Here is a 24,545-nt window from a genome sequence, read left to right as displayed (position 1 = left end):
ACAAATGTATGATTGCACTTAACATCAAAGCTACATTGGACAGAGGTTGACATCAAACAGTCTAATTTTCAATAAAAATATCTATAAAAAAAAATCCTAGTAATGTAATGAGAATCATGTGGGACACCCTCTGCTGACTGAAGCCCATCACCAGCCCAAGGACTTCACTGCAGGAGATCCTCAGAGTAGTTTCCTAGGCCAATTGAGCTCCAATTGTTGACTTTCCTTTTGTCGTAAAGTTAGAAGTAGGGATTTTTGCCAACGATTACACAATTTTCAGCGTCATTCGCTACTCCTCAGATACTGAAGTAGGCTATGTCCATATGCAGCACACATAGGCAACATTCAGTCCATCATGTCTGTGACATCCCAATCTGACCTAGTCCCATTTGCCAGCATTTGGCATATATCCCTCTAAACCCTTGCCATTCATGTACTCATCGAGATGCCTTTTAGATGTTTTTAACAGTACCCACCTCCAACATCTCTTGTAGCTTGTTCCATACTCTATGTAAAAAAGTTACCCCTCAGGTCCTTTTTTAATCTTCCCCTCTCACCTTAAACCTATGCCCTGGAGAGTGAACAGGGTAGGTCATTTTCTCCCAAGAGTTTCAGAGGCCGAAGAATGACCTTATAGAGGATTTCAAAATCATGAGGGGCATAGATAAGGTAAATAGCCTTGGGCTTTTACTCAGGTTGGGACTTCCTCTGGAATAAAACAGGCGACTTCACTAACGGTCCATCTACCATTTTCAATATCCACTCCCTTCCCCAATGCCAAATAGCAGCAGTATGTGTTATCTAAAAGGTCACTCCAATATCTAACCAAGACTCCTTCAACTCCTTCTACATACACGACCTCCACCACCTAGCCAGCAGATAGATGGAAATACCATTCTATGCAAGATTCTCATTAGGTTGCAAACTATCCTGATTGCAAGTAAATTGCCATTTCTTCACTGTGGCCAGGTCAAGATCCTGGAACTCCCTTCATAACAGCACTGTTGTGAATATACTGGCCCAGGAAAGCAGATTTTTGTCACCTTTGCAACAGCAATTAAGTACAGGTAAAGACGTGTCTTCCATGATGGTGGCATGGTAGCTCAGTGTTTTAGCACTGCTGCCTCACGGTGTCAGGAATATTTCCCCATGTCCGTGTGTGTTTCCTCTGGGTGCTCCAGTTTCCTGCCACAGTCCAAAGATGTGCAGGTTAAGTGGATTGGCCTTGCCATATTGCCCATAGTTGACAGTGTGGTCCTGGAAAAGCACAGCTGGTCAGGCAGTATCCGAGGAGCATGACCTGCTGTGCTTTTCCAGCACCACACTCTCGACTCTGATCTGCAGCATCTGCAGTTCTCACTTTTGCCTAAATTGACCATGATGTTCAGGGCTGTGTAGGTTAGCTTAGCCATACGGAATGCAAGGTTACAGGGATAGGGGAGGGGGGGATCTGGGTGGGATGATCTTCAGACGGTTAGTGTGGACTTGATGGGCTGTACGGCCTGCTTCCACACTGTAGGGATTCTATGATGACAGAATGAAGGCAGGTTTCCACTCACCTCCTTCTCAGGCAGCTAACAAACAGAGAACCTAGGTTGTAAATCTGGAACAGTTTTAAAAATACTTTAGATTAAATGTCATGGATTGAAACTCTCAAATAAATTGGATCCAAGCAAGGAGCCAAAGATGCTAGGATGAAGTCAGCAGGCAGAGGACATCTATAACTGAACACATGATACATTCCTGTATACAAAGCAGATTGAAAAGGAAGTAGCAAATTTCCACACCTCTCTAAGAATTCCTCAAAAGGAAACAAACCCTTTGAAGAATTGAATATTGATGAGAAATGTATTTATTCCATGAAAGGTGGCTGACTTGGAACACTGGGTAATATTTTCTGCTGTCGCTGGTCCTGAGCTTGAAGACAGGATGGTGATGCAACTGGCCATTGAATTATTCCCACCTCTGTCTGAATGAAGCTTTGGGTGAGAAGACTCATGGTTAATCGACCCACCTCACCACAAACTGAGGCCCTCAAGCGGTCATTTTACCTGGTTAAATCCCACCACTATTCGTGTTACCTCATCTTTAGATAGGCTTGTCATCAGGTGATATACCACATAGCCACCACGTCAACCCTGGTGGGGGAGTGCTCCTTATGATCAAAGGCACTCACCCCCGATAGTGATATTGCACATTAGGAAGGGAGGGGTTCTTCCAGAGCCTCCCACCTGCCAAACCCATTGTACCCCTCTCTCCATGAACCCTGTCCACTGCAACCCCACTAGCATGTAGCTGCAGTACCCACTCTGTGATGTTAGGACACCGGTGCCTATACAGCAGCTCTCCCCAGGCAAGACCTCTACTCCCAGGGTCTTAATTCTAGGATAGGCCCACTGTTAGCTTCACCACTGCCCTGATTGGTTTATAGTTCAGTGGGCTTTCCCATAAAGAGGCAGCATTTGTCCCTCTCAAGTCGGCTGCAATAGACTCTAACCTTTGCCAATATTCAGCTCATTAACTCTGTTTCTCTCTTCCCAGATTGCTTAGTAGATGAGTGCTTCTGGCATTTTCTCAGGTTCCCAGCATCCTCAGTTTTTAACTTTTGTATCAATTTAATGTTGGCTTTGACCTACTTTTTGCAAACGTAGTCTCCATTAATGCCTATATGTTAAAAATGTATCTATGCTCATTGACACTGAGCACTGGTATTTTATCTGCTCAAATATGCCTTTATTACAAACATTAGGGCTATTCATTCTATTCTCTATACCAAGATCTTCCTGACATAAATACAAGCAAATACTGTGGATGCTGGAAATCTGAAGCAATTCAGAAACTGGGCTGAATAGTGGTGATTAATATTGAAGCCACACAAATGCCAAGCAATGACCATCTCCAAAAAGAGTGTACCAATGACCCTTGATATTCTACATTGTTCCCATCACTGAATCCCCCACTATGCTGAGGATTGCCATTGACTAGAACTCAACTGACTCACCACATAAATACACAAGCTACAAGAGCAGGTCAGAGACTAGGTCAGTGAGTGACTCACCTCCTGACTTCCAAAAGCCTATCGACCATCTATAAGGCACAAGTCAGGAGTGTGATGGAATACTCCCCACTTGCAGCTGAATGCAGCTCCATCAACACTCAAGAAGCCTGACACCAGCCAGGACAAAGCAGCATGCTTGCTTGGCACCACATCCACAAGCATTCGCTCCCTCCCACCACCAGCGCTCAGTAGTAGCAACATGTACTATGTACAAGACACCATTGCAGAAATTCATCATAGTTCCTTGGATAGCATCTTCCAAACCCAAGACCACTTCTGTCTAGAAGGACAAAGGCAGCAGAAATATAGGAACACCATCCCCTGCAAATTCTCCTCCAAACCACTTCCATCCTGACTTGGAAATATATCACTGTTCTTTAACTGTCGCTGGGTCAAAATCTTGGAATCCCCTCTCCAGTTGCATTGTGGGTCAACCTACAGCACGTGGACTGCAGCAGTTCAAGAAAACAGCTCACCACTACCTTCTCGTGGGTAACTAGGGAGGGGCAATAAATGCAGGTCCAGCCAGTGATGCCCATGTCCCACAAGTGAATAAAAAAAAGTTAAGGGACCTGACAGGGTAGATGCTGAAAGGTTGTTTTCCCTTGTCTAAGGCCAGACGATATAATCTCTGAGTAAGAGGCTCACCCAGTTTGATCAGAAATAAAGAGGAATGCCTTCTTTCTCAGGAAGGTACTGAATCTGTGGAAGTCCTACCCTTGAGAATTGTACAGGCTGAGTTGTTTATAGTCTGACCCAGGCAAACTTTTGCTCATAAGAGAATCTAAGGTTATGAGAAAAAGGCATGAAAGTGGAGTTGAGGAGGATCTCATTGAATGGTAGAAAAGATTCAACAGGCAAAGCCATATTATTGCTGCACTCCATTAAGCTTTTCTAATAGTATCCTATTCCTTTCTTAATAATAGACTTTAGCATTTTCTCTAACCACAGATATTAGGCTATTTGCCCTTTAAAAAAAGAAACTTGCCCTCCTGACCCATCTGACCTCCATGTAAGTCCAGTCTGATGTCAATGTTGACTCTAAAATGACTTCCAAAATGGCACAGGTAGACACCCAATTATCCTAAACAGTGACCATCAGGGGATTGCCCACCACAACCTTCTCAGGGCAGCTCAGGATGGGTAATGGGTAATCAGCCTTGCCAGTGGCACTCCATGTCAAGAGTCAATTAATAAGTTATTGCACGCAAAATAGCAATGCTGTGATGGACAGGGAAATTATTAGCTCACCTCATTCTCAGATGCTAGGTACAGATAATTTGTGTCCAATGGATCAAATATCACGTTGCGAGAGATTGGGCTTTCATTCTCCAAGTCAGACAGAACAGTCAGTCGAATTACATGTAGGGCCTTGTCCAGAATCATCTGTGTAGAAATGATAAAGTTAATGAATTCGCCTCAACATTTATATCATGAAGTTTCCCGCTTGGTTCATCTTCCTAAATGACAGCAGTGATTGCACTTTAAAAGTTCTTCATTGACTGTAAATTACTGAAGGACAACCCACAAAGAACATGATAATTGCTGGTGAATCTGTTCTATTCCTCACAGTTGAGGGATCAACACTAGCCAGGACACAGATTAAAATGCCTGCTCTTATTCAAAAGCGTGCTATGGGATACTTTATGTCCACCTGCTTGGGGCTTTGGATTTACGTCTTTTCTCGGCAGCACTTGCTCAGAACTGCACTAGAATGTCAGCCTGGATTCAGTGTTCAAATCCCTACAACAATCTTCACTCCTTTAGTGATTCCTATCACTAGCTGGCTAATCCTGTGATGCGGGAATGCAAACTCATACCCACTATTTCTATTCCATCATATTATTGTCAGGGCATAGGCACATTTGGGGCGGAGGGGGGGTTTGCCAGGCAAGGTGAGGCCATCACTGCAATCCTGTCACTCCCTTCTCACTTTCATGTCAGGCAAAGAGGGTGCATGTTTAAAGACCACATTTAAATAGTCATTATCTCCATTTATCATCTATAAAATGGCAATAGACTGAAGTTGTGGCTGGAAACGTCACTTTTCAATATAGTGCTCTGGGTGATAGTGGTCATTGTTAATGGCTGTGCCTCCATCTCTGAATTGCGAACTGCCACTCAGTGAATATACAGCGGCCCTCAATTGGTTTTCAGACCAGTTATACTGCATTTAAGGGATAAATGTAACAAACATTGCTTCTGACCTTAATTAATTGTCCATTGTCTGTCCCGAGAAATAAGACAATCCAATCTTTCACAATTGTGGCTGACACTGAGAGTAGTCCGGGATATTGAAGTTCCTTGTTGATTGAAGTTAAATTTATGATTCTTCTCTAAAATAGTGATAAAATGTATCATAAGAAAATTATAATGTCACAATTTGAAATACTAAAGGAAAATTATAGAACATGAAATGCTTAGTAATAATCATTTATCTCTTTCTTGGTCTCCATTTCCCTCTCTCACCGTCTCTTCTCTTATTCTATTTCTGTATCCCTCGTATTTTACCACTTCTTTGCTTCTGTCTCCCATCCTGGCTCTCTCCTGCTGCCTGTTTTATAAGCTATTTGCTCTTCCCACCTTGGTCTTGCTCTGCCTTTCTCACTCTGTAACCCTCTCTATTTCTCTTCTTCCTAGCCCTGATGAAATGCATCCCAGGATACTAAAAAAGTTGGCGGGAGAAATAGCAAATGCACTTGTAGTCATTCTCCAAAATTCACTGGACTCTGGGGTAGTTCCAGCAAATTGGAAAACAGCAAATGTGATACTACTGTTTAAGAAGGGAGGTAGACAAAAGATGGGGAATAATAGACCAGTTAGCTTAACTTCTGTAGTGGGGAAAATGCTTGAGTCTATTATCAAGGAAGAAATAGCAATGCATCGAGATAGAAATTGTCCCGTTGGGCAGACACAGCATGGGTTCATGAAGGCAGGTCATGCTTAACTAATCATTTGGAATTCTATGAAGACATTACAAACATGGTGCACAACGGGGTTGCGGTGTACCTAGATTTCCAAAAGGCATTTGGCAAGGTGCCACACAAAGGCTGCTGCGTAGGATAATGATGCAATGTGTTACGGGCAACGTATTAGTATGGATAGAGGATTGGTTAACCAACAGGAAGCAAAAAGTGGGAATAAGTGAGTGGTATTCTGGTTGGCAATCAGTGAGTAGTGATATGCCTCAAGGATTCGTGTTGGGTCTGCAATTATTCACAATTTACATAGATGATTTGGAGAAAGAGAGGACTGCAGATGCTGAAGATCAGAGTCAAAGAGTGTGGTGCTGGAAAAGCACAGCCCATCAGGCAGCATCTGAGGAGCAGGAGAATCAACCTTTCGGGCATTAGATGATTTGGAGTTGGGGACCACGTGTAGTGTGTCAAAGGTTGTAGATGACACTAAGATGAGTGGCAGAGCAAAGTGTGAAGAGGACTGTGAAACTTTGCAAAGGGACATAGATAATTTAAGTGAGTGGGCAAAGGTCTAGCAGATGGAGTACAATGTTAATAAATGTGAAGTCATCCATCTCAGTAGGAATAACAATAAAAAGGACTATTATTGAATGGTGAGAAAGTGCAGCATGCTGCTGTGCAGAGGGACCTGGGTGTCCTTGTGCATGTATCACAGAAGGTTGGTCTGCAGGTGCAACAGGTAATTAAGGCAAATGGAATTTTGTCCTTCATTGCTAAAGAGATCAAGTTTAAAAGCAGGGAGGTTATGTTGCAGCTGGTGAGGCCTCACCTAGGGTACTGCAAGCAGTTTGGTCACCTTACTTGTGAAAGGATATACTGGCACTGGAGAGGTACAGAGGAGATTTACTAGGTTGATTCCAGAGTTGAGGGGGTTGGCTTATGAAGAGAGACTGGGACTACATTCATTGGAATTTAGAAGAATGAGGGAGGATCTTATAGAAACATATAAAATTATGAAGGGAATAGACAAGATAGAAGTAGAGAGGATGTTTCCACTAGCGGGTGAAACTAGGAGAGTAGGGCATTATTTTAAAATTAATGGAGCAGATTTAGGACTGAATTGGGAAGGAACTTCTTCACCCAGAGGAAGTGAAGTGGTTGAGACTTCCTCAGTAAAGGTTTTTAAAGCTAGGACAGATAATCTTTCAAATGGCATAGGAATTAAAAGTTATGGTAAGAGGTGGGTAAGTGGAGCTCAGGCCACAAAACGATCAGCCATGATCTTATTGAATAATGGAGCAGGCTAAAAGGGCCAGATGATCTACTCCTAGATCATCATCCAGTCCATAGGGCTGCCCTCTCATTAAAGAGAGACAACCAGTGGTGACTTAATCTGAGGGTCAACATACCTCAGGGAAGGGGAGAGATTGAGAAAGAGAGCCCTTCATAATAACTTCAGCCAGTGATGGGAATCAAACCAATGCTGTTAGCATCACAGTGCTTTTCATAAAGCAACCAGCCAGTCAACTGAGCTAAACAACCTATTGATGAAGGAGCAGTGCTCTGAAAGCTAGTGTTTCGAAATAAATCTGTTGGACTATAACCTGGCATTGTGTGATTTTTAACTTAGAGCTAATCTAAGGCCTTGTACAGTTGCAGCAAGACATCCCTGTTCCTGCATTCAACTCCTCTCACTATGATAGCCAACATACTATTTGCCTTTGCCACCTCCTGCGGCACCTATCAAGTCAGAATTTGTTTTAATATTTTTCCATTGAGGGCAATGAAAAAACAGAAGAGATGTGAAGTGGATTGCTGTCTCATTAGAACACTGCCACACAAAGTCGAAATTATCATCTGTGTGAGAGAAAAATAGATTCAGAGTTTGTTGTGTTTAGCTTCCTTCAAGCCTGAACTGATTGGATTAGGATTCCTACCTTTCTGGTCTCACTAGAAGTGTCTTGTTGAGTAAACAACATGAAGTTTATTGCATTGCTGCAAACATTTACAAGTTACATGAGTATGACTGACATCATCACAGAGACTGTTGGGACTGAACTGGCCTCAGGTTTGTTGGCTACCTCCTTTGGCACTCTGATGCAGTTTCAGTGACATCATCACAGTGCTCACCGTACTCAATCTTAACCATTTCATACCCATGTGCATCTTCCCCTAAAGTTGTTTTCCCTCATAATTGTCATATAGTAATATGCTTTGATATGTTTACATTTACCAGTATCCCCAAGTTTTGGATTTTTACAAATTCAGATGAATCTAAGTGTCACTGTTTTCCATGAACATGTTTTCTTAAGGCTTGGAAGAATGTGAGTTTGTTCAGTAATAGATAATTGACTTGGATTGTCTTCCTATGGATTGAGATCTGCAGATCTATCTTGACTCTGAGATTCTTAAACCTCTTGTATTTCTTTCACATTGGGGTCTTTGATAATATGTGTATTCTTTTGGTGTCAAGGTTGGTTCCCACTATAGCTAGTAACTTTTTCTTTGCAGTATCTGGATCATTACCTGCTGTTTGCATTTTCTCACTGTGTCTTTCACAGAGTTGTATGCACCACATATTCAAATTGCGTATTTGGAATTTGGTTCTCATTCTGCCTGTTGGTCAGTGCTCATGGAGATGAACTTATTCCTTGTTGAACATATTGTGCTTTCTCCTTCCCTCTCAGCGATTGACTTCTCAGTGATGACAGTATGTTCACCTTCTCAATTGTCTTATCTGGAGATTCATTCTAGCTTGACTTGCTATCTTTTATGTGGGGTTTTTTTTGGAGCATAGTTTGGTTGAATTTGTCACTTCTGAAATACATCAGCACCCAATGTCTGGCTTGAAATCGACATAAATAGTTCTTCACTGAGCTGTGATGCAATCTAACTGAACTTAGTTGCAGAAGAGGGAAGTGGCAAATGAAGTTTAACTTAGACAAATTTGAGGTGCTGCATTTGGGAAAGGCAAATCAGGGTAGGACTTATACACTTAATGGTAAGATCCCAGGGAATGTTACTGAACAAAAAAGGACCTTGAAGTACAGGTTTATAGTTCCTTGAAAGTGGAGTCACAAGTAGATAGGACAATGAAGAAAGCACTTGGTATGCTTGCCTTCATTGGTCAGTGCAGGCTATATAGGATATTGGTTAGGTCACTATTGGAATACTGTGTGCACTTATGGTCTTCCTGCTATAGAAAGGTTGTTGTGAAACTTGAAAGGGTTCTAAAAGACTTACAAGGATGTTGCCAGGGTTGGAGGGTTTGAGCTACAGGGAGAGGCTGAATAGGCTGAGGGGGTGACCTTCTAGAGATATATAAAATCATGAGGGGCATGGATAGGGTAAATAGACAAGATCTTTTACCCAGGGTGGGGGAATCCAAAAGTAGAGGGCAGGGGGTTAAGGTGAGAGAGGAAAGATTTAAAAGGGATATAAGGGCAGCTTTTTCACGCAGAGGGTACTGTGTGTATGGAATGAGCTGCCAGAGGAAATGGTGGAGGCTGGTATAATTGCAACATTTAAAAGTCACCTGGATGGGTATATGAATAGGAAGGATTTGGAGGAATATGGGCCAAATGCTGGCAAATGGGACTAGATTAATTTAGGATATCTGGGCAGCAAGGACAAATTGGACTGAATGTTCTGTTCCATGCTGTTTATCTCTATAACTCTATGAGTCTATGTTTCTGTTACTTAGAGTGGTGGAGGCAGTGCAGTTATTGTCGCTTTCTTTGTATTTTATTTTGTGCTTTCTTGCAACTTAGAATTTCCAGTCTCTTCCGTTTTGATAGCAATGATAAACATTTCTGCCAAACCCATTATCGTCACCCCTTTCCATCTCTGATAGCCTGAAACAATTTTTTCACTCCAACATAACTAACTACAGGAGGTTCTGCTTTCTGTTTGGTTTATACCATGGAGCCCAGCAAAATTTCCCACTGGCTTTCCTTGACCTTTTTGTTATTAAAGTTCTTCCACCTTTACCACGAAACTATATAAATATATGACCTCTTCCTCAGGATAAAGAATTCTTTGGTGTGAAGGAAATATAAACTTTCCAGTATTGCATATTCTTTAGGATAGAACATAGAACATTACAGGCCCTTCAGCCCTCGATGTTCTGTCGCCCTGTCATACTAATCTGAAGCCCATCCCACCTACACTATTCCATGTACGTCCATATGCCTGTCCAATGACGACTTAAATGCACTTAATCTTGGCAAATCTACTACCGATGCAGGCAAAGCATTCCATATCCTTACTACTCTCTGAGTAAAGAAACTACCTCTGACATCTGTCTTATACTTATCTCCCCTCACTTTAAATTTGTGTCCCTTCATGTTTGCCGTCCCCATACTTGGAAAAAGGCTCTCCCTGTCCACCCTATCTAACCCTCTGATTATCCTGTATGTCACTATTTAATCACCTCTCAACCTTCTTCTCTCTAACGAAAACAGCCTCAAGGCCCTCAGCCTTTCCTCGTAAGACATTCCTTCCATACCAGGCAACATCCTAGTAAATCTCCTCCACACCCTTTCCAAAGCTTCCACATCCTTGTTATAATGCGGTGACCAGAACTATGCATAATACTCCAGAGCCGTACCAGAGCTTTGTACAGCTGCAGCATAACCTCATGGTTCCGGAACTCAATCCCTCTATTGATAAAGGCCAAAACACTGTATGCCTTCTTAACAACCCTGTTAATCTGGGTGGCAACTTTCAGGGATCTGTGCACATGGACACCGAGATCTTTCTGCTCATCTGCACTCCCAAGAATCCTACCATTAGCTGAGTACTTTGCATTCCGATTACTCCGGCCAAAGTGTGTCACCTCACACTTGCCCACATTAAACTCCATTTGCCACCTCTCAGCCCAGCTCTGCAGCCTATCTATGTCTCTCTGCAACCTGCTACATCCTTCGTCACTATCCACAACTCCACCGACCTTAGTGTCGTCCGCAAATTTACTAACACACTCTTTGTGGCATATCTTTAATGTTAAGCGCAATGCCCTGAACCATGTAGTGTAATAACACCTGCCATCTGTAAACAATGTGTTAACCAAGCTTTGCTGTCAGATAATACTGTGACACTTGTTCCCATGTCCAACTGGAAATTCATGAGATGCCTCTTAACATAAAGGTCTGCTTGGCAAAATGTTGGACTGATGGCCCCTATGAAAATTTTAAGTTTTAGACCATTCAACGCAATTAATTTCTTTGTGTCTTTTACTTTTCTATGGCTGTGTCCTGCCTTGGCACATTTTCTGAAATGTGCTTACGTTTGGTTTTTAAAGGTGGGCACTATTCATGCCTGTGAGGTTTGATTGCTTCACAGCATCGGCAAAGACTTTCTGTTTCTGGTGTCTGTCCTACCCATTGCACTGGCCTATCTGCTCTGCCCTTTGTAGTTTTGAAATGAAAACATCAGTAATCTATCCTCATGAATTCAGATGTTAAGTCATCATAGTCACATCCCTCCATTACCCTGTAGAGATCATGAGTGAAGTCATCTATGGATTCATGTAGAATGTTGTAATCTTCCCCTTTCAAGAACTGCATTAGCTTTGAGGTTGAAGAAATTGTCAGAGACTTTCAATACATCTTCAAATTTGTCTGGCGTTTCATTTACTCTTTAGCAAGCAATTACTCTTTAACTGTGCTCCCAATTGTAGACAAAGGTATACCTGTGCAGTTGGTCTTTTTTTCTGACTTTTCCTGAAGCTCTAAATTCTCATTTCTCTTTGTTGGCACGATTTAGAAATAAAGTTGCTGACCACTGCTCATGTAATGTAGCAGGGGCACACTGTTGCTAACATGTTGTGTGTGTTCCCTTCAAGCCTGTGGTGATCTATTGTAGATTACAATGTGAACTTTTCTGGTCTAACCAGAAGAGTGCTGCTGTGTAAACAATATGAAGTTTATTGCATTACTGCAACTACTGACAGGTTCCGTGAATATGATCTACATTACAGAGACTGTTAGGAGCTCACTAGCCCAGTTCTGTTTCCTGCAAGTTTTCTTCACTCTGACCAGTCCTTGTGACATTATCACAATAGGTGGTGCTTTAGGCACTCATTCAAGTATTAACCCTTTCAGATCCATACAGACAACAGCAATGACTGAGGAACATCATTTCCAACCCTTTCCGAATCTAAGACATATTCAGTAATCCTATATTGCCTGCCGGTCAATCAACTTTCCATCCACATGGAGAAATATTTTATCCCTATTTGGAATTTACGTAACTTGCCTGTTGTGTGAAACCTCATCAAAGTCAAACCTTCTGTACAAAAAGCCACGAAGTGCAGGTGATGGAAAGGACGATGTCAAAAGTCACATGACACCAGGCTGCTCCTTCATCAGGTGAAGTGGGCTTCAGCTGAAAAAAAGGCAGCGCTCTGAAAGCTGGTGATTTCAAATAAACCTGTTGGACTGTAAGTTGGTGTCATGTGACTTCTGGCTGTATCCAAGAAAGCAGGGAGAGAGTAAACAGGTCATTTAGTCTGATGTCCCCACATAATTAAACAGATTCAATACGGATCTGTTAAGAGATTTTGAGGTTATAGTTGGCAGAAGATAAAAGAGAACCAATGCATATGATGTATGTGGATTTTCGAAAACCAAAAAGTGATCACATAAAATTAGGTTTATGGGATTGCAGGGAAATATATTAGCACAAAGCACTGAGAATTGGTACAAACAGAAATCAGGGACTAGAAACCGACTGGACATTTTTAGGCTGGCAAGCTATAACAAGCAACATAAGGGTATGGGCCTCAGCTATCCGTTATCAATGTACATGTTTGAAATGAAGGGACTGTGTACAACATATCCAAGATGAGCGGGAGAAGGAGAGAAAGTCCAGCATGAGAGCTGACTTGACTGAAACATACAATATCCTGGGTAGGTAATACACCTAGAGTATAGATGATATACGTGAGGATAATACCTACTGGTAGTATTGCTGGACTGTTATTTCAGAGATCCAAGTAATGCTCTGAGGTCCCGGGTTCACATCCCACCATGGCAGATGGTGGAATTTGAATTCAATTTTTAAAAAAATGGAATTAAGAGTATAATGATAGTCATGGATCATTGTCAATTGTTGAAAAAAACATCTGGTTCACTCATGTTCTTTAGGGAAGGAACCTGCCATCTTGGACTGGCCTACATGTGAATCCAAACTCACAACAATGTTATTGACTCTTAATTGCCCAGAGGGCAATTAGGGATGGGTAATAAATGCTGGGCCTAGCCAGCGATGTCCTCATCCCATGAATAAATAAAGAATAAGAAAGTCAACATCACTGAGAGGAGTGGGTGAGAAAGTGAACCCTTGGCAGGCAGTGAGAAACAGCTAGATTCATTGGAGTTGATTGAAGTCAGTTCTTGTTTGACTACACTGAAAGCAGCTGGTTGTTTGGTAGGTCTCTGGTAAGAGGTTAAGACTTTTTCTGTTCTTAATTTTAATATACTGTACCAATTGTTAAAGTTAACAAAATATATAAAAGGCATTGTAAATAAGTGAATGACATAATTAAAACTCATTAAGGATTACAGTCCAGCTATACCTTAAGGCTGTGACATTGTGACCCAGGGCACACACATCTGCAGTAAGTGTTTAAAATTCAAGCAGCTTTGGCTCAGAGTTTATAAGCTCAAGGCTGAACAACAGATGCTGTGATACATCAGAGTGGGGTAAGGTCACCTAAATTCTTTGTAACGCGAGGCAATCACACCATTTTGGGACGGTGCTCTGACCTGGTCAGGATAGTGTGGTGGAGTGAGACAGGTAAAGAGAAGGCAGGAGGGTTAACATCTGTAATTATTCAGTATGTGTGAAAATATCTGTGCTTGTATGGATGAGAGCAGGGACTGCAAGATGGATGTTCAAGCTAACCATGGTACATCAAAGCCATTGCCCTGGGAAGCAGCAATGAGCGCTGTTGCAGTTGTAGTGGTGGTAGGCATTGGTAACATAAGGGACATTGTTACCGTCCTCTGTTGCAAACAGGTAGAGTCCAGATGGCAGTGTTACCTGCCCAGCATCGGGACATCCGCTCAGGGTTGGAAAGGAATTGCAATAGAAGAGGGAGGATCCAGTAATCATAGCACGTGCAGGTAGCAATGACATAGATAAAACAAGAATACAGATCCTATTCAGAGAGTATGAAGAGTTAGGCACTAAATTAAAAAAGCAGGGCCTTAAAGATTATAATAGTTGGATTATTACCTGAGCAGCATGTGATTTGGCACAGGGTACATAAAGTTAGTGGCTTAAAAAATGGTGTGACTGAAGTAGGTTTCAGTTCGTGGGCCATTGGCACCATCACTGGGGGACAATGGGGTCTCTACTATTGAGATGGTCTGCGTATAAATTATGCTGGGACCACTGCTTTTACACACTGCATAACCAGGGAAGTAGAAATGGATTTAAACTAAATGGTTGGGACAAGAAGGAAAGATGTGGTATCTCAAAATAAGAGAAAATGTAATAATAAGGTAAGCGAGGGCCAGGGAATGGCAAAGGTGAACAGAGAAAATAAACCCTAAATGAGTAAGTTAATTAAGGGTTAACGTTTTACTTACATTGTTAGTAATAGCAAAGCTAACAATGCAAGTGGGAACTATAGATGTAGAAAGAATGGATAACAAATCAGACATATAAGCAGTCAAGGCTACTAGTGTAGAAGCCATGCTATCAGCAGGACAGTGTTAGCCTTGCGTAAAACAGAGACAATGCCTGTGAAAGAGGGAAAACAGTAGATAATGTAATAGATACATTGTAATGAGTTGAATAAAGCTTGGAGGTGTTTGTAACACAACAGAGTTTAGTTCTACACTTTAAGGTGATAAGGCTGGCTCATCTTCCATACACATGAAATAAATTATTATAATCTGATTTCTCGAGTCCTCTTCTCAATTTAATAAGTTGTTCAACACAGCACCAAGAATCAGTCTAAATATTATAAAGATAACAGAAAGACAAAAGAATGTATCTGAATGTGTATAGCATTCATAGCAAAGTAAACAAACTGATAGTACTTGATTGTGAAGTAGTGGGAGGTATAGATGGAGTCAATGGATGGGAGGCTGGTTTGTGTAATGGACTGGGCTGTGGTCTTGAGAAGAGCAGTTGCTATAACACACTATGATGCATCCAGATAGAATGCTTTCTATGATGCATCTATAAAAATTGATGAGTCTTTACGAACATGCCAAATTTCCTTAGCATCCTGAGGAAGTAGAGGCATTGCTGTACTTTCTTGACCATAGTGTCAGCGTGAGTGGACCAGATTGTTGATGATCATCAGTTACTGAGCTTTTTGTCTCCCTTCCCTTTTTAATTCTAGATATTACATTAATAGTTTCCAATTCTGGGGATTTTTCCAGAATATAAGGATTGTTGAGGTCATGTTGCGGCTGTGCAGAACATTGGTTAGGCTACTTTTGGAATATTGCATGCAATCCTGGTCTCCTTCCTATCGGAAAAATGTTGTAAAATTTCAAAGGGTTCAGAAAAGATTTACAAGGATGTTGCTAAAGTTGGAGGATTTTGAGCTAGAGGAAGAAGTTGAATAGGTTAGGGCTGTTTACCCTGGAGCGTCGGAGGCCAAGGGGTGACCTTTAGGAGGTTTATAAAATCATGGGGGGCATGGATAGGGTACATAGACAAGGTCTTTTCCCTGGGGTGGGGGAGTCCAGAACTAGAGGACATAGGTTTAGGGTGAGAGGGGAAAGATATAAAAGAGACCTAAGGGGCAATGTTTTCACCCAGTGGGTGGTACATGTAGGGAATGAGCTGCCAGAGGAAGTGGTGGAGGCTGGTACAATTGCAACATTTAAAAGGCATCTGGATGGGTCTATGAATAGGAAGGGCTTGGAGGGATATGAGCCAGGTGGGACTAGATTAGATTAGACTTTTTTTACTTACAGTGTGGAAACAGGCCCTTCAGCCCAACAAGTCCACATCCACCCACCAAAGCACAACCCATCCATACCCCTAACCTAACACTACAGGCAATTTAGCATCACCAATTCACCTGACCTACACATCTTTGGACTGTGGGAGGAAACCGGAGCACCCGGAGGAAACCCACGCAGACACAGGGAGAACGTGCAAACTCCACACAGTCAGTCGCCTGAGGCGGGAATTGAACCCGGGTCTCAGGCACTGTGAGGCAGCATGCTAACCACTGTGCCACCCAATTTAGATTGGGTTGGGATATTTGGTCGGCATGGACAAGTTGGACCAAAGGGTCTGTTTTCGTGCTGTGCATCTCTATGACTCTATTACAGACAGTGCATCCACTATCTCTGTAGCTATTTCCTTTAAAATCCTAAATACAACCCCATCAGGTACAGGAATCATAACATCATTGAGCCCCATGAGTTTCCCTCATGCTTTTTTCTCTAGTGATAGTTTTTGGGTTTTAGTTCTCTTCTGTCTTTAGCTCCTTGATTACTTTGTATTTCTGAAATGCTATTGGTATCCTCTACTATGGAGATTGATGGAGATTTGTTCAATTCCTCTAGCCTTTCCTGGCTCTCCATTATCATCTCCCAGCCCCATTCTCTAAGGTGCCTATGGCCAATGTGTTTTTTTTCTCTTTTATGTATTTCAAGAATTTCTTACTGTCTGTTTTTTATGGGTTGTGATAGCACTGGAGAGGATGCAGAGGAGATTTACCAGGATGTTGGCCGGGGCTGGAGAATTTCAGTTATGAATAGCAATTAGACAGATTGGGGTTTTATTTTCCTTAGAGCATCATGGGTGACATGATGGCTCAGTGGTTAGCGCTGCTGCCTCACAGCACCAGGGTCCCAGGTTCGATCACAGCCTTGGGCAACTGTCTGTGTGGAGTTTGCACGTTCTCCCTGTGTCTGCATGGGTTTCCTCCCACAGTCCAAAGATCTGCATACTAAATTGCCTATAGTGTTAGGTGCATTAGTCAGAGGGAAATAGGTCTGGGTGGGTTACTCTTTGGAAGGTCAGTGTGGACTGGTTGGTGAACCTGTTTCCACACTGTAAGGAATCTAATCTAGCAGAGGAGATTGAGGTGAATTTAATTATGAGGGGCTTAGATAGGTTAGCCAGGAATAAACCTTTCCCCTTTATGGAGAGTTTAATTAGCAGTAGCATAAATTTAAGATAGGGGACAGAAGGTTTAGAGGAAATGTAAGGAAACGTTTCTCACCCTGGGGATGGTGGGAATCCACAACTCACTGTCTGCAAGGGTGATAGAGGCAGAAACCTTCATAACATTTAAGAAGTATTTAAATATGCATTTAGGATGTCAAGGCCTACAAAATTATGGGGCTAAGTTTAGTGGTTGTTTTTGACCAGTATTGATGCGATGGGGCGAAGGGCCTTTCTCTGTGCTAGAGATTTCTATGACTCTCTGTTACTTTCTAGTTTGCCTCATAGTTTGCTTCCTCCCTCTTTTATTCTGTTTTAGGTCATCTTTTGTAAAACTTTCCCAATCCTCTGATTTACACCAGCCTTTGTCAAATTATGTATTTTATCTTTCAATTTGGCACTATCCTTAAATTCCCTGGTTAAACATGGTCAGTTTATCCCCTTCCTAGAATTCATCTTCCTCACTAGGATATATCTTTGCTGTGAGTCAAGAACAGTCTTAAAAATGTCTGCCATTGTTCTTCAACCTTCTATTCTACATAGAACATAGAACATAGAACAATACAGCGCAGTACAGGCCCTTCGGCCCTCGATGTTGCGCCGATCAAAGCCCACCTAACCTACACTAACCCACTATCCTCCATATACCTATCCAATGCCCGCTTAAATACCCATAAAGAGGGAGAGTCCACTACTGCTACTGGCAGGGCATTCCATGATCTTACGACTCGCTGAGTGAAGAACCTACCCCTAACATCAGTCCTATATCTACCCCCCCTTAATTTAAAGCTATGCCCCCTTGTAATAGCTGACTCCATACGCGGAAAAAGGTTCTCACTGTCAACCCTATCTAACCCCCTAATCATCTTGTACACCTCTATCAAATCACCCCTAAACCTTCTTTTCTCCAAAGAAAACAACCCCAAGTGCCTCAGCCTTTCCTCATAGGATCTTCCTACCATACCAGGCAACATCCTGGTAAACCTCCTCTGCACCCGTTCCAGTGCCTCCACATCCTTCCTATAGTATGGTGACCAAAACTGCACACAATATTCCAGAAGCGGCCGCACCAGAGTCTTATACAACTGCAGCATGACCTCAGGACTCCGGAACTCAATTCCTCTACCAATAAAAGCCAGTACGCCATATGCCTTCTTCACTGCACTATTTACCTGGGTGGCAACTTTCAGAGATCTGTGTACATGGACACCAAGATCCCTCTGCTCTTCCACACTACCAAGTAGTCTACCATTAGCCCAGTAATCCATCTTTTTATTACTCTTACCAAAGTGAATCACTTCACACTTAGCTACATTGAACTCCATTTGCCACCTTTCTGCCCAGCTCTGCAGCTTCTCTATATCCCGCTGTAACCTGCCATATCCTTCCTCACTGTCTACAACTCCTCCGACTTTCGTATCATCCGCAAACTTGCTCACCCAACCTTCTAACCCTTCCTCCAGGTCATTTATAAAAATGACAAACAGCAATGGTCCCAAAACAGATCCTTGCGGAACACCGCTAGTGACGGCACTCCAAGATGAATCTTTGCCATCAACTACTACCCTCTGTCTTCTTCCAGAGAGCCAATTCCTAATCCAAACCTCCAACTCACCCTCAATGCCATATCTCTGTATTTTCTGCAGTAGCCTACCATGGGGGACCTTATCAAACGCCTTGCTAAAATCCATATATACTACATCTACCGCTTTCCCCTCATCTACCTCCTTCGTCACCTTCTCAAAGAATTCAATAAGGTTTGTGAGGCACGACCTGCCCTTCACAAAACCATGCTGACTATCCTTGATCACATCATTCTTATCCAGATGTGCATAAATCCTATCCCTTATAATTCTCTCTAAGACTTTGCCCACAACAGAAGTGAGACTCACTGGCCTATAGTTACTAGGATTATCCCTACTCCCCTTCTTGAACAAGGGAACCACGTTTGCTAGCCTCAGCAAACTAATTCTGTTAAACTCTTTTCTCAGTTCACTCCAGCCGATTTTGCCCTCATTCCCATGTAGTTACTATTACTTAAGTTTAACACATTTGTTTCCAAACCATGTTTCTCACTCTCAAACTAAATGCCAATTTCTACATTGTCACTGTGTCCTAGGCGATCTTTTATTCTGAGATCATTTATTAAACCTGCCTCAATACACATTACCAGATCCAAAATAGCCTGATCTGCGTTTGGACCCACAACATAATATCCTAGGAAACTAACTTGAATACGCTCTACAAATTCTTCCTCCTGGCTAGCTGTGCAAATTTGACTTTCCAAATCTTTATGAAGATTAAATTCACCTATGATTAATGTCCTTCCTTTTTTATATTTCCTCATTATCTTCTGATTTATTTTCTGTCCTACAGAACAGTTACAGTTGGAGAACCTATAGACCACCCGCTTCTGAGTCTCATGTAGAATTTGTTTGAGTGAAGATGCAGAAGAGTGGGGTAAAAATGTCATTAGCAGGAGTGAGTTATAGTGACCCCTCAACAATAACCGCAATGAGGGATAAAGTATACCAGAAGAAATATTGGGTACTTGTAATAAAGGGATGGCAAAATCATAGGTGACTTTAATCTACATACAATCTAGAATCACCAGATTGGCAATACAGTAGAACAATATAGGCTAGACCAGGTATATATGACAGTTTCCTTCCAGAAGAATATTAGTGAAGCAGATGGGTTTTCCCAACAATTGGCAATGGATTCATGGTCATTATTAGACTCTTAATTCCAGATTTTTATTGAACTCAAATTCTACCACCTGCTATGGTAGGATTTGATTACAGGTCCCTAGAATATTACCTGGTTCACTGGACTAATAGTTCAGTGATAGTATCACTCTGTCCCTAATCCTGTATCATGTTTGATAGGAGAAAGAGTGGGTATAAGACTGGTGTTATAAACTTAAATAATGATAACCAGTAGGCATGAAAGCTGAGCTAGCTAAAGTGAACTAGCATATCGGCTAAGGGATAGATCAATGGACACACAGTGGCAGATATTTGAGGGATATTTCAGAATGATCAGAATATCTATATTTCTGCTATAAAGAAAAATTCTAAAAGGAACACCCTCAATCTATGGTTATCTGAAGAAGTTAGGGAAAACATCACAGTTTAGGAAAAAGCATACCAATGCACAAAGATGAATGGAACTTTGACAATCATTCAGAATATGAAGAACAACAGTAAATGATGATAAGGTTAATTGGGAGGAAGAAAGTAAAGCAAGAAAGCAAGCTAGTTAGGAATATAAAAAATGGAAAGGAATAGATTTTTTAACAGGTATTTAAAAAGTAAAAGATTAAGTAAAGTGATTGTTGGTCGTAAATCAGAACAAGGAGTTAATAATAGATTATATGGAAATGGCGGAGGAAATGAACAAATACTTTACTTCTATCTACAGAATTGTTACAGCAATAGCTTACATCAGGAATGAAGGGAATGAGGAACATCACAATATCACAATCACAAGGGAAGCGTAATAAGCAAACTTGTAGCAACGGTCTATCAAATCTCCAAGTTAAGATGGATTTCATCCTCAGGTTCCAAAAGAGGTAGCTAATGAGGTAGTAGATATTTCAGTATCAGTTTTCCAAAATTCCCGAGATTTAGGAAAGGTTCCATTGGACTGGAAAGCAGCAAATATAAAATCTCTAGTCAAGAAGGGAGGGAGGCTGAAAACAGGAAACTACAGGTCAGTTCGGTTGATTTCTGTGTGGGGAGGTGTTACCATCAATCTTAAATTATAGATCATTTATATCAGCACACATAGAAAAACTCAAGGCCATTGGAAAGAATCAGCATGGTTTCTTCAAAAGGTAATCATGTTTAACCAATTTCTTAAAGTTATTTGAAGAAGTGACATGTGTTGTGGATAATGAGGAGCGCTATACACAATACTGTACTAGGATTTCCAGAATGCATCTGATAAGTTGTCACATCAAAAGCTATTGCAGAAAATAAAAGCTCATAGCGAATAATATATTAGCATGATTAGAAGATTGGCTGGCAGACAGAAAACAGAGAGTGAGCATAAACTAGTCTTTGATTGGCAGGATGTGATATGTGGAGTTGTGCAGGGATCTGTGCTGGGCTTTTGCTTTTTAAAATTCATATAACTGACTGAGATGAGGAAAGTGAAGGAATGAAAGGTAAATTCACAGGCAACTGCAAGATGGGTGGAAAGTGTGTTGGAAGTGGTTGACAGGTATGGATAGGTTGAATGAGTGTGCTAAAATTTGGCAGATGGAATATGTGAAGTTCATAGAATCCCTAGGTGTGGAAACAGGCCTTTTGGCCCAACAAGTCTACACCGACCCTCCAATGAATATCCCATCCAAAACCATTTCTCTACATTTACCCCTGACTAATGCACCTAACCTACACATCCCTGAACACTATGGGCAATTTAATATTGCTAATTCATCTAACCTGCACATCTTTGGATTGTGGGAGGAAACTGGAGCACCCGGAGGAAACCCACACAGACAAGGGGAGAATGTGCAAACTCCACACAGACAGTTGCTCAAGGCTGGAATCAAACCTGAGTCCCAGGGAGTTTGAGGCACCAGTTGTTAACCAAGAGCCACCATGATCAAGTTGTTCACTTCATCAGGAAGAATGTAAAATTCAGACGATTATTTAAACAGAGAATGATTAAGTAATCATGTGAATGACAGAGAATGACTACAGAACTCCAAGATACAGAGGGCTTTAGATGTTCTCTTGTGTGAATCATAAAAAGTCAGTATGCAGGTTCAGCACAGGATCGGGAATGCATATGGGATGCTGTTTAACATAAGAGTTAGGATGTTATTAAACATATTTAGGGGAAGAGATGGCCTAGTGGTATTATTGCTGGACTGTTAATCCAGAAGCCTAAGTAATGTTCTGGGGACCTGGGTTTGAATCCTGTCACGGTAGAATATAAATTTAACTTTTTAAAAAACTGGAGTTTAGAGTTTGATGTTGGCCATGATTCCAATATCCATTGTTGGAAAAACCCATATGGTTCACTTATATCCTTTAGGGAAAGAAATCTGCCATCTTTATCTGGTCCAGCCTATATGTGACTCTAGACCCACAGCAATGTGCATGATTCTGAACTGCCCTCAGGGCATTAGGGATGGGCAATAAACACTGGCCTAGCCAGTGACAACCTCATCTCATGTATGAATTAAAAAAACAAAAGTAGCAATATTATGCTAGAGTTATACTGGGCATTGTTGAATAATGTACAGTTTTGCTCTTATTTAAGGAAAGCTGTGAATGTATCGGAGGCAGTTTATAGGAGGTTTATTAAATCGATACCTGAAATAAGTGGGTTGTTATAGAAATAAGGTTGGGCAGGCTGGGCTTGTTGCCATTGGAGAGTGAGAAGTGACCTGTTTGAGGTGTCTAAAATCCTGAATGGTCTTGATAAGGTGGCTAAGGAATGGATGTTTCCTCTTGTGGGTCAGTCCAGAATTAGGGGAAACTGTTAAAATGTTAGGTCAGAGATGAGGTGGTTTATTTTTATTTCTCTAAGAGCTTTGCGACTGGAAATAGGGTCAGTGAATATTCTTGAAAACAGAGGTGGATGATTTTTTGTTAAGCAAGGAAATTAAAGATTGTTGGGTGATGGCCTTCAAAACACAAACAGATTAGCTATGAACTTATTGAATGGTCTACTTCTACTCTTGTTTCATATGTTCACATGTTTGCTGATGATACAGTTAGCTGGAAAAGTAAAGCTGATAGGATGATGCAAAGGAGCTGCAAAAAAGATTTTGATAGGTTAAATGAGTGGGCAGGAGGATGGCAGTTAGAATATGATATAAGGAGCTGTGAAAAAAGGGTATATTTTTGAAATGAGAAATACTAATACTCTGAGGGAAGAGAATGAAAATTATAGGAAATCAAAATGCAAACAATTCAGGAATTAAACAGGACATAAGTTTTTATTACATGTGGATTGCAGTATTAAAGAAATCTTATTATAATTATATAGATCCTTCATGAGTGCAGACCTGGGGTATAGTGCAGAGCTTGGGTGAAATTAAGCAGGTTAAGTTTATATTCCATAAGAGTAAAAATAAAAAGTGATCCCATGAAATATATAAAATATTTGAGGAGTGTGACTGGAAAAATATTTTACCTGCTTTTGGAATCAGGAGTTAGGGATCAGTCTGAGAAAGGAGTTGTTATAGATTTAGGATTGACATGAGAACAAACTTCTTCACTTAAGGTATGAATCTTTGGAAATAAAATCAAATCCTTATGGCATTAATATTATAATGTGGGATGGTGGAAGTGAAATAGTAGCTTTTCTGAAATAAAGAACTGCAGATGCTGGAAATCTGAAACAAAAACAGAATGTGCAAAAGAAACTCTGGCAGCACCTATGGAGAGAGAAACAGAGTTAACATTTTGAGCTCACTGACCCTTCATCAGAACTAGTCTACACAGGTTCTCACCTCCAGAATCATTTGTAAACTCTGACGCTACATATTTAATATATTTCTCTTATGGCTCCACAATCCTTCTTCATTGTTGAGTAATCCTTTTCTCTTTACTATCAATGTACACTTTATATGTTTATGAAATCAAACATATTGTTTCTTTTTATATTCCATTATTCTGCTATGTCCAGTTTTAAATCCTGCAAGAAATCTGCTTATTTGGCTCCCATCTACATTTCCTATTTCTTTCACAGTCAGCTTTCATATTCATGATCACAAGATTCCCTTTAAGCAATGATGTGTTGGACTGAGGTGGACAAAGTTAAAAATCACGCAACACCTGTTGGTTATTGTCCAAAAGGTTTATTTGGAAGCACTAGCTAACGGAAGCACTGCTCCGTTATCAGGTAGCTATGGGACAGGATTATAAGACACAGAATTTACAGCAAAAGATTACTGTGTCATGCAATTGAAATGATATATTAAACAAACCTAGATTGCTGTTCTAGGTTTGTTCAATATATCATTTCAGTTGCAAGACACTGTAACCTTTTGGTATAAATTCTGTGTTATGATCTTGTTCTACATCTACACGATGAAGGAGCTCTGAAAGCTGGTGCTTCCAAATAACCCTTGAGTAAGAAGTTGGACTGATGCAGCAGTCATCATAACTTCTCAAAACAAGGCAATGTAGGAAGTATGGCAGCCGATTAGAGAACAACAGGCTCCCACAACCAGCAACATGATCATGGCCAGATAATCAGTTGACTGAAAAATAAAAACGGTCACAACACAGAGGAGAACTCCTCCTGCTCTTCAATAAACAACTCTGTGGCCATCCACAGTCCATCTGTGCCTTAACAGCCCGTTTGAAAGATCATTTTGGAGGAGCCGGTGTTAGTCTGGGGTGGACAAAGCTAAAAATTTTTAACAACATCTGAAAGACGTCAGCTTCAACAGT

At 41.2% G+C, this 24,545-nt stretch overlaps 1 protein-coding gene across 1 annotated transcript in view; it reads right to left on the bottom strand.

Annotated features, from left to right (window-relative positions):
• The window catches only part of plxnc1 (plexin C1), a 129,740-nt gene that overhangs the window by 94,151 nt on the left and 11,044 nt on the right, over positions 1-24,545 (bottom strand). The window contains exons 2-3 of the mRNA XM_072562355.1: positions 5,266-5,394; positions 4,310-4,444 (exon numbers count right to left, since the gene is read on the bottom strand). Of these exons, the coding sequence (XP_072418456.1) occupies positions 4,310-4,444; positions 5,266-5,394 (264 nt within the window). The remainder of the gene's footprint in view (positions 1-4,309; positions 4,445-5,265; positions 5,395-24,545) is intronic.

This window comes from Chiloscyllium punctatum, chromosome 44 (assembly GCF_047496795.1).
Source record: "Chiloscyllium punctatum isolate Juve2018m chromosome 44, sChiPun1.3, whole genome shotgun sequence".
NCBI classification, from domain to species: domain Eukaryota; kingdom Metazoa; phylum Chordata; class Chondrichthyes; order Orectolobiformes; family Hemiscylliidae; genus Chiloscyllium; species Chiloscyllium punctatum.
Note: the sequence above shows the minus strand (reverse complement) of the source record. Positions and strands in the feature narration are given on the sequence as shown.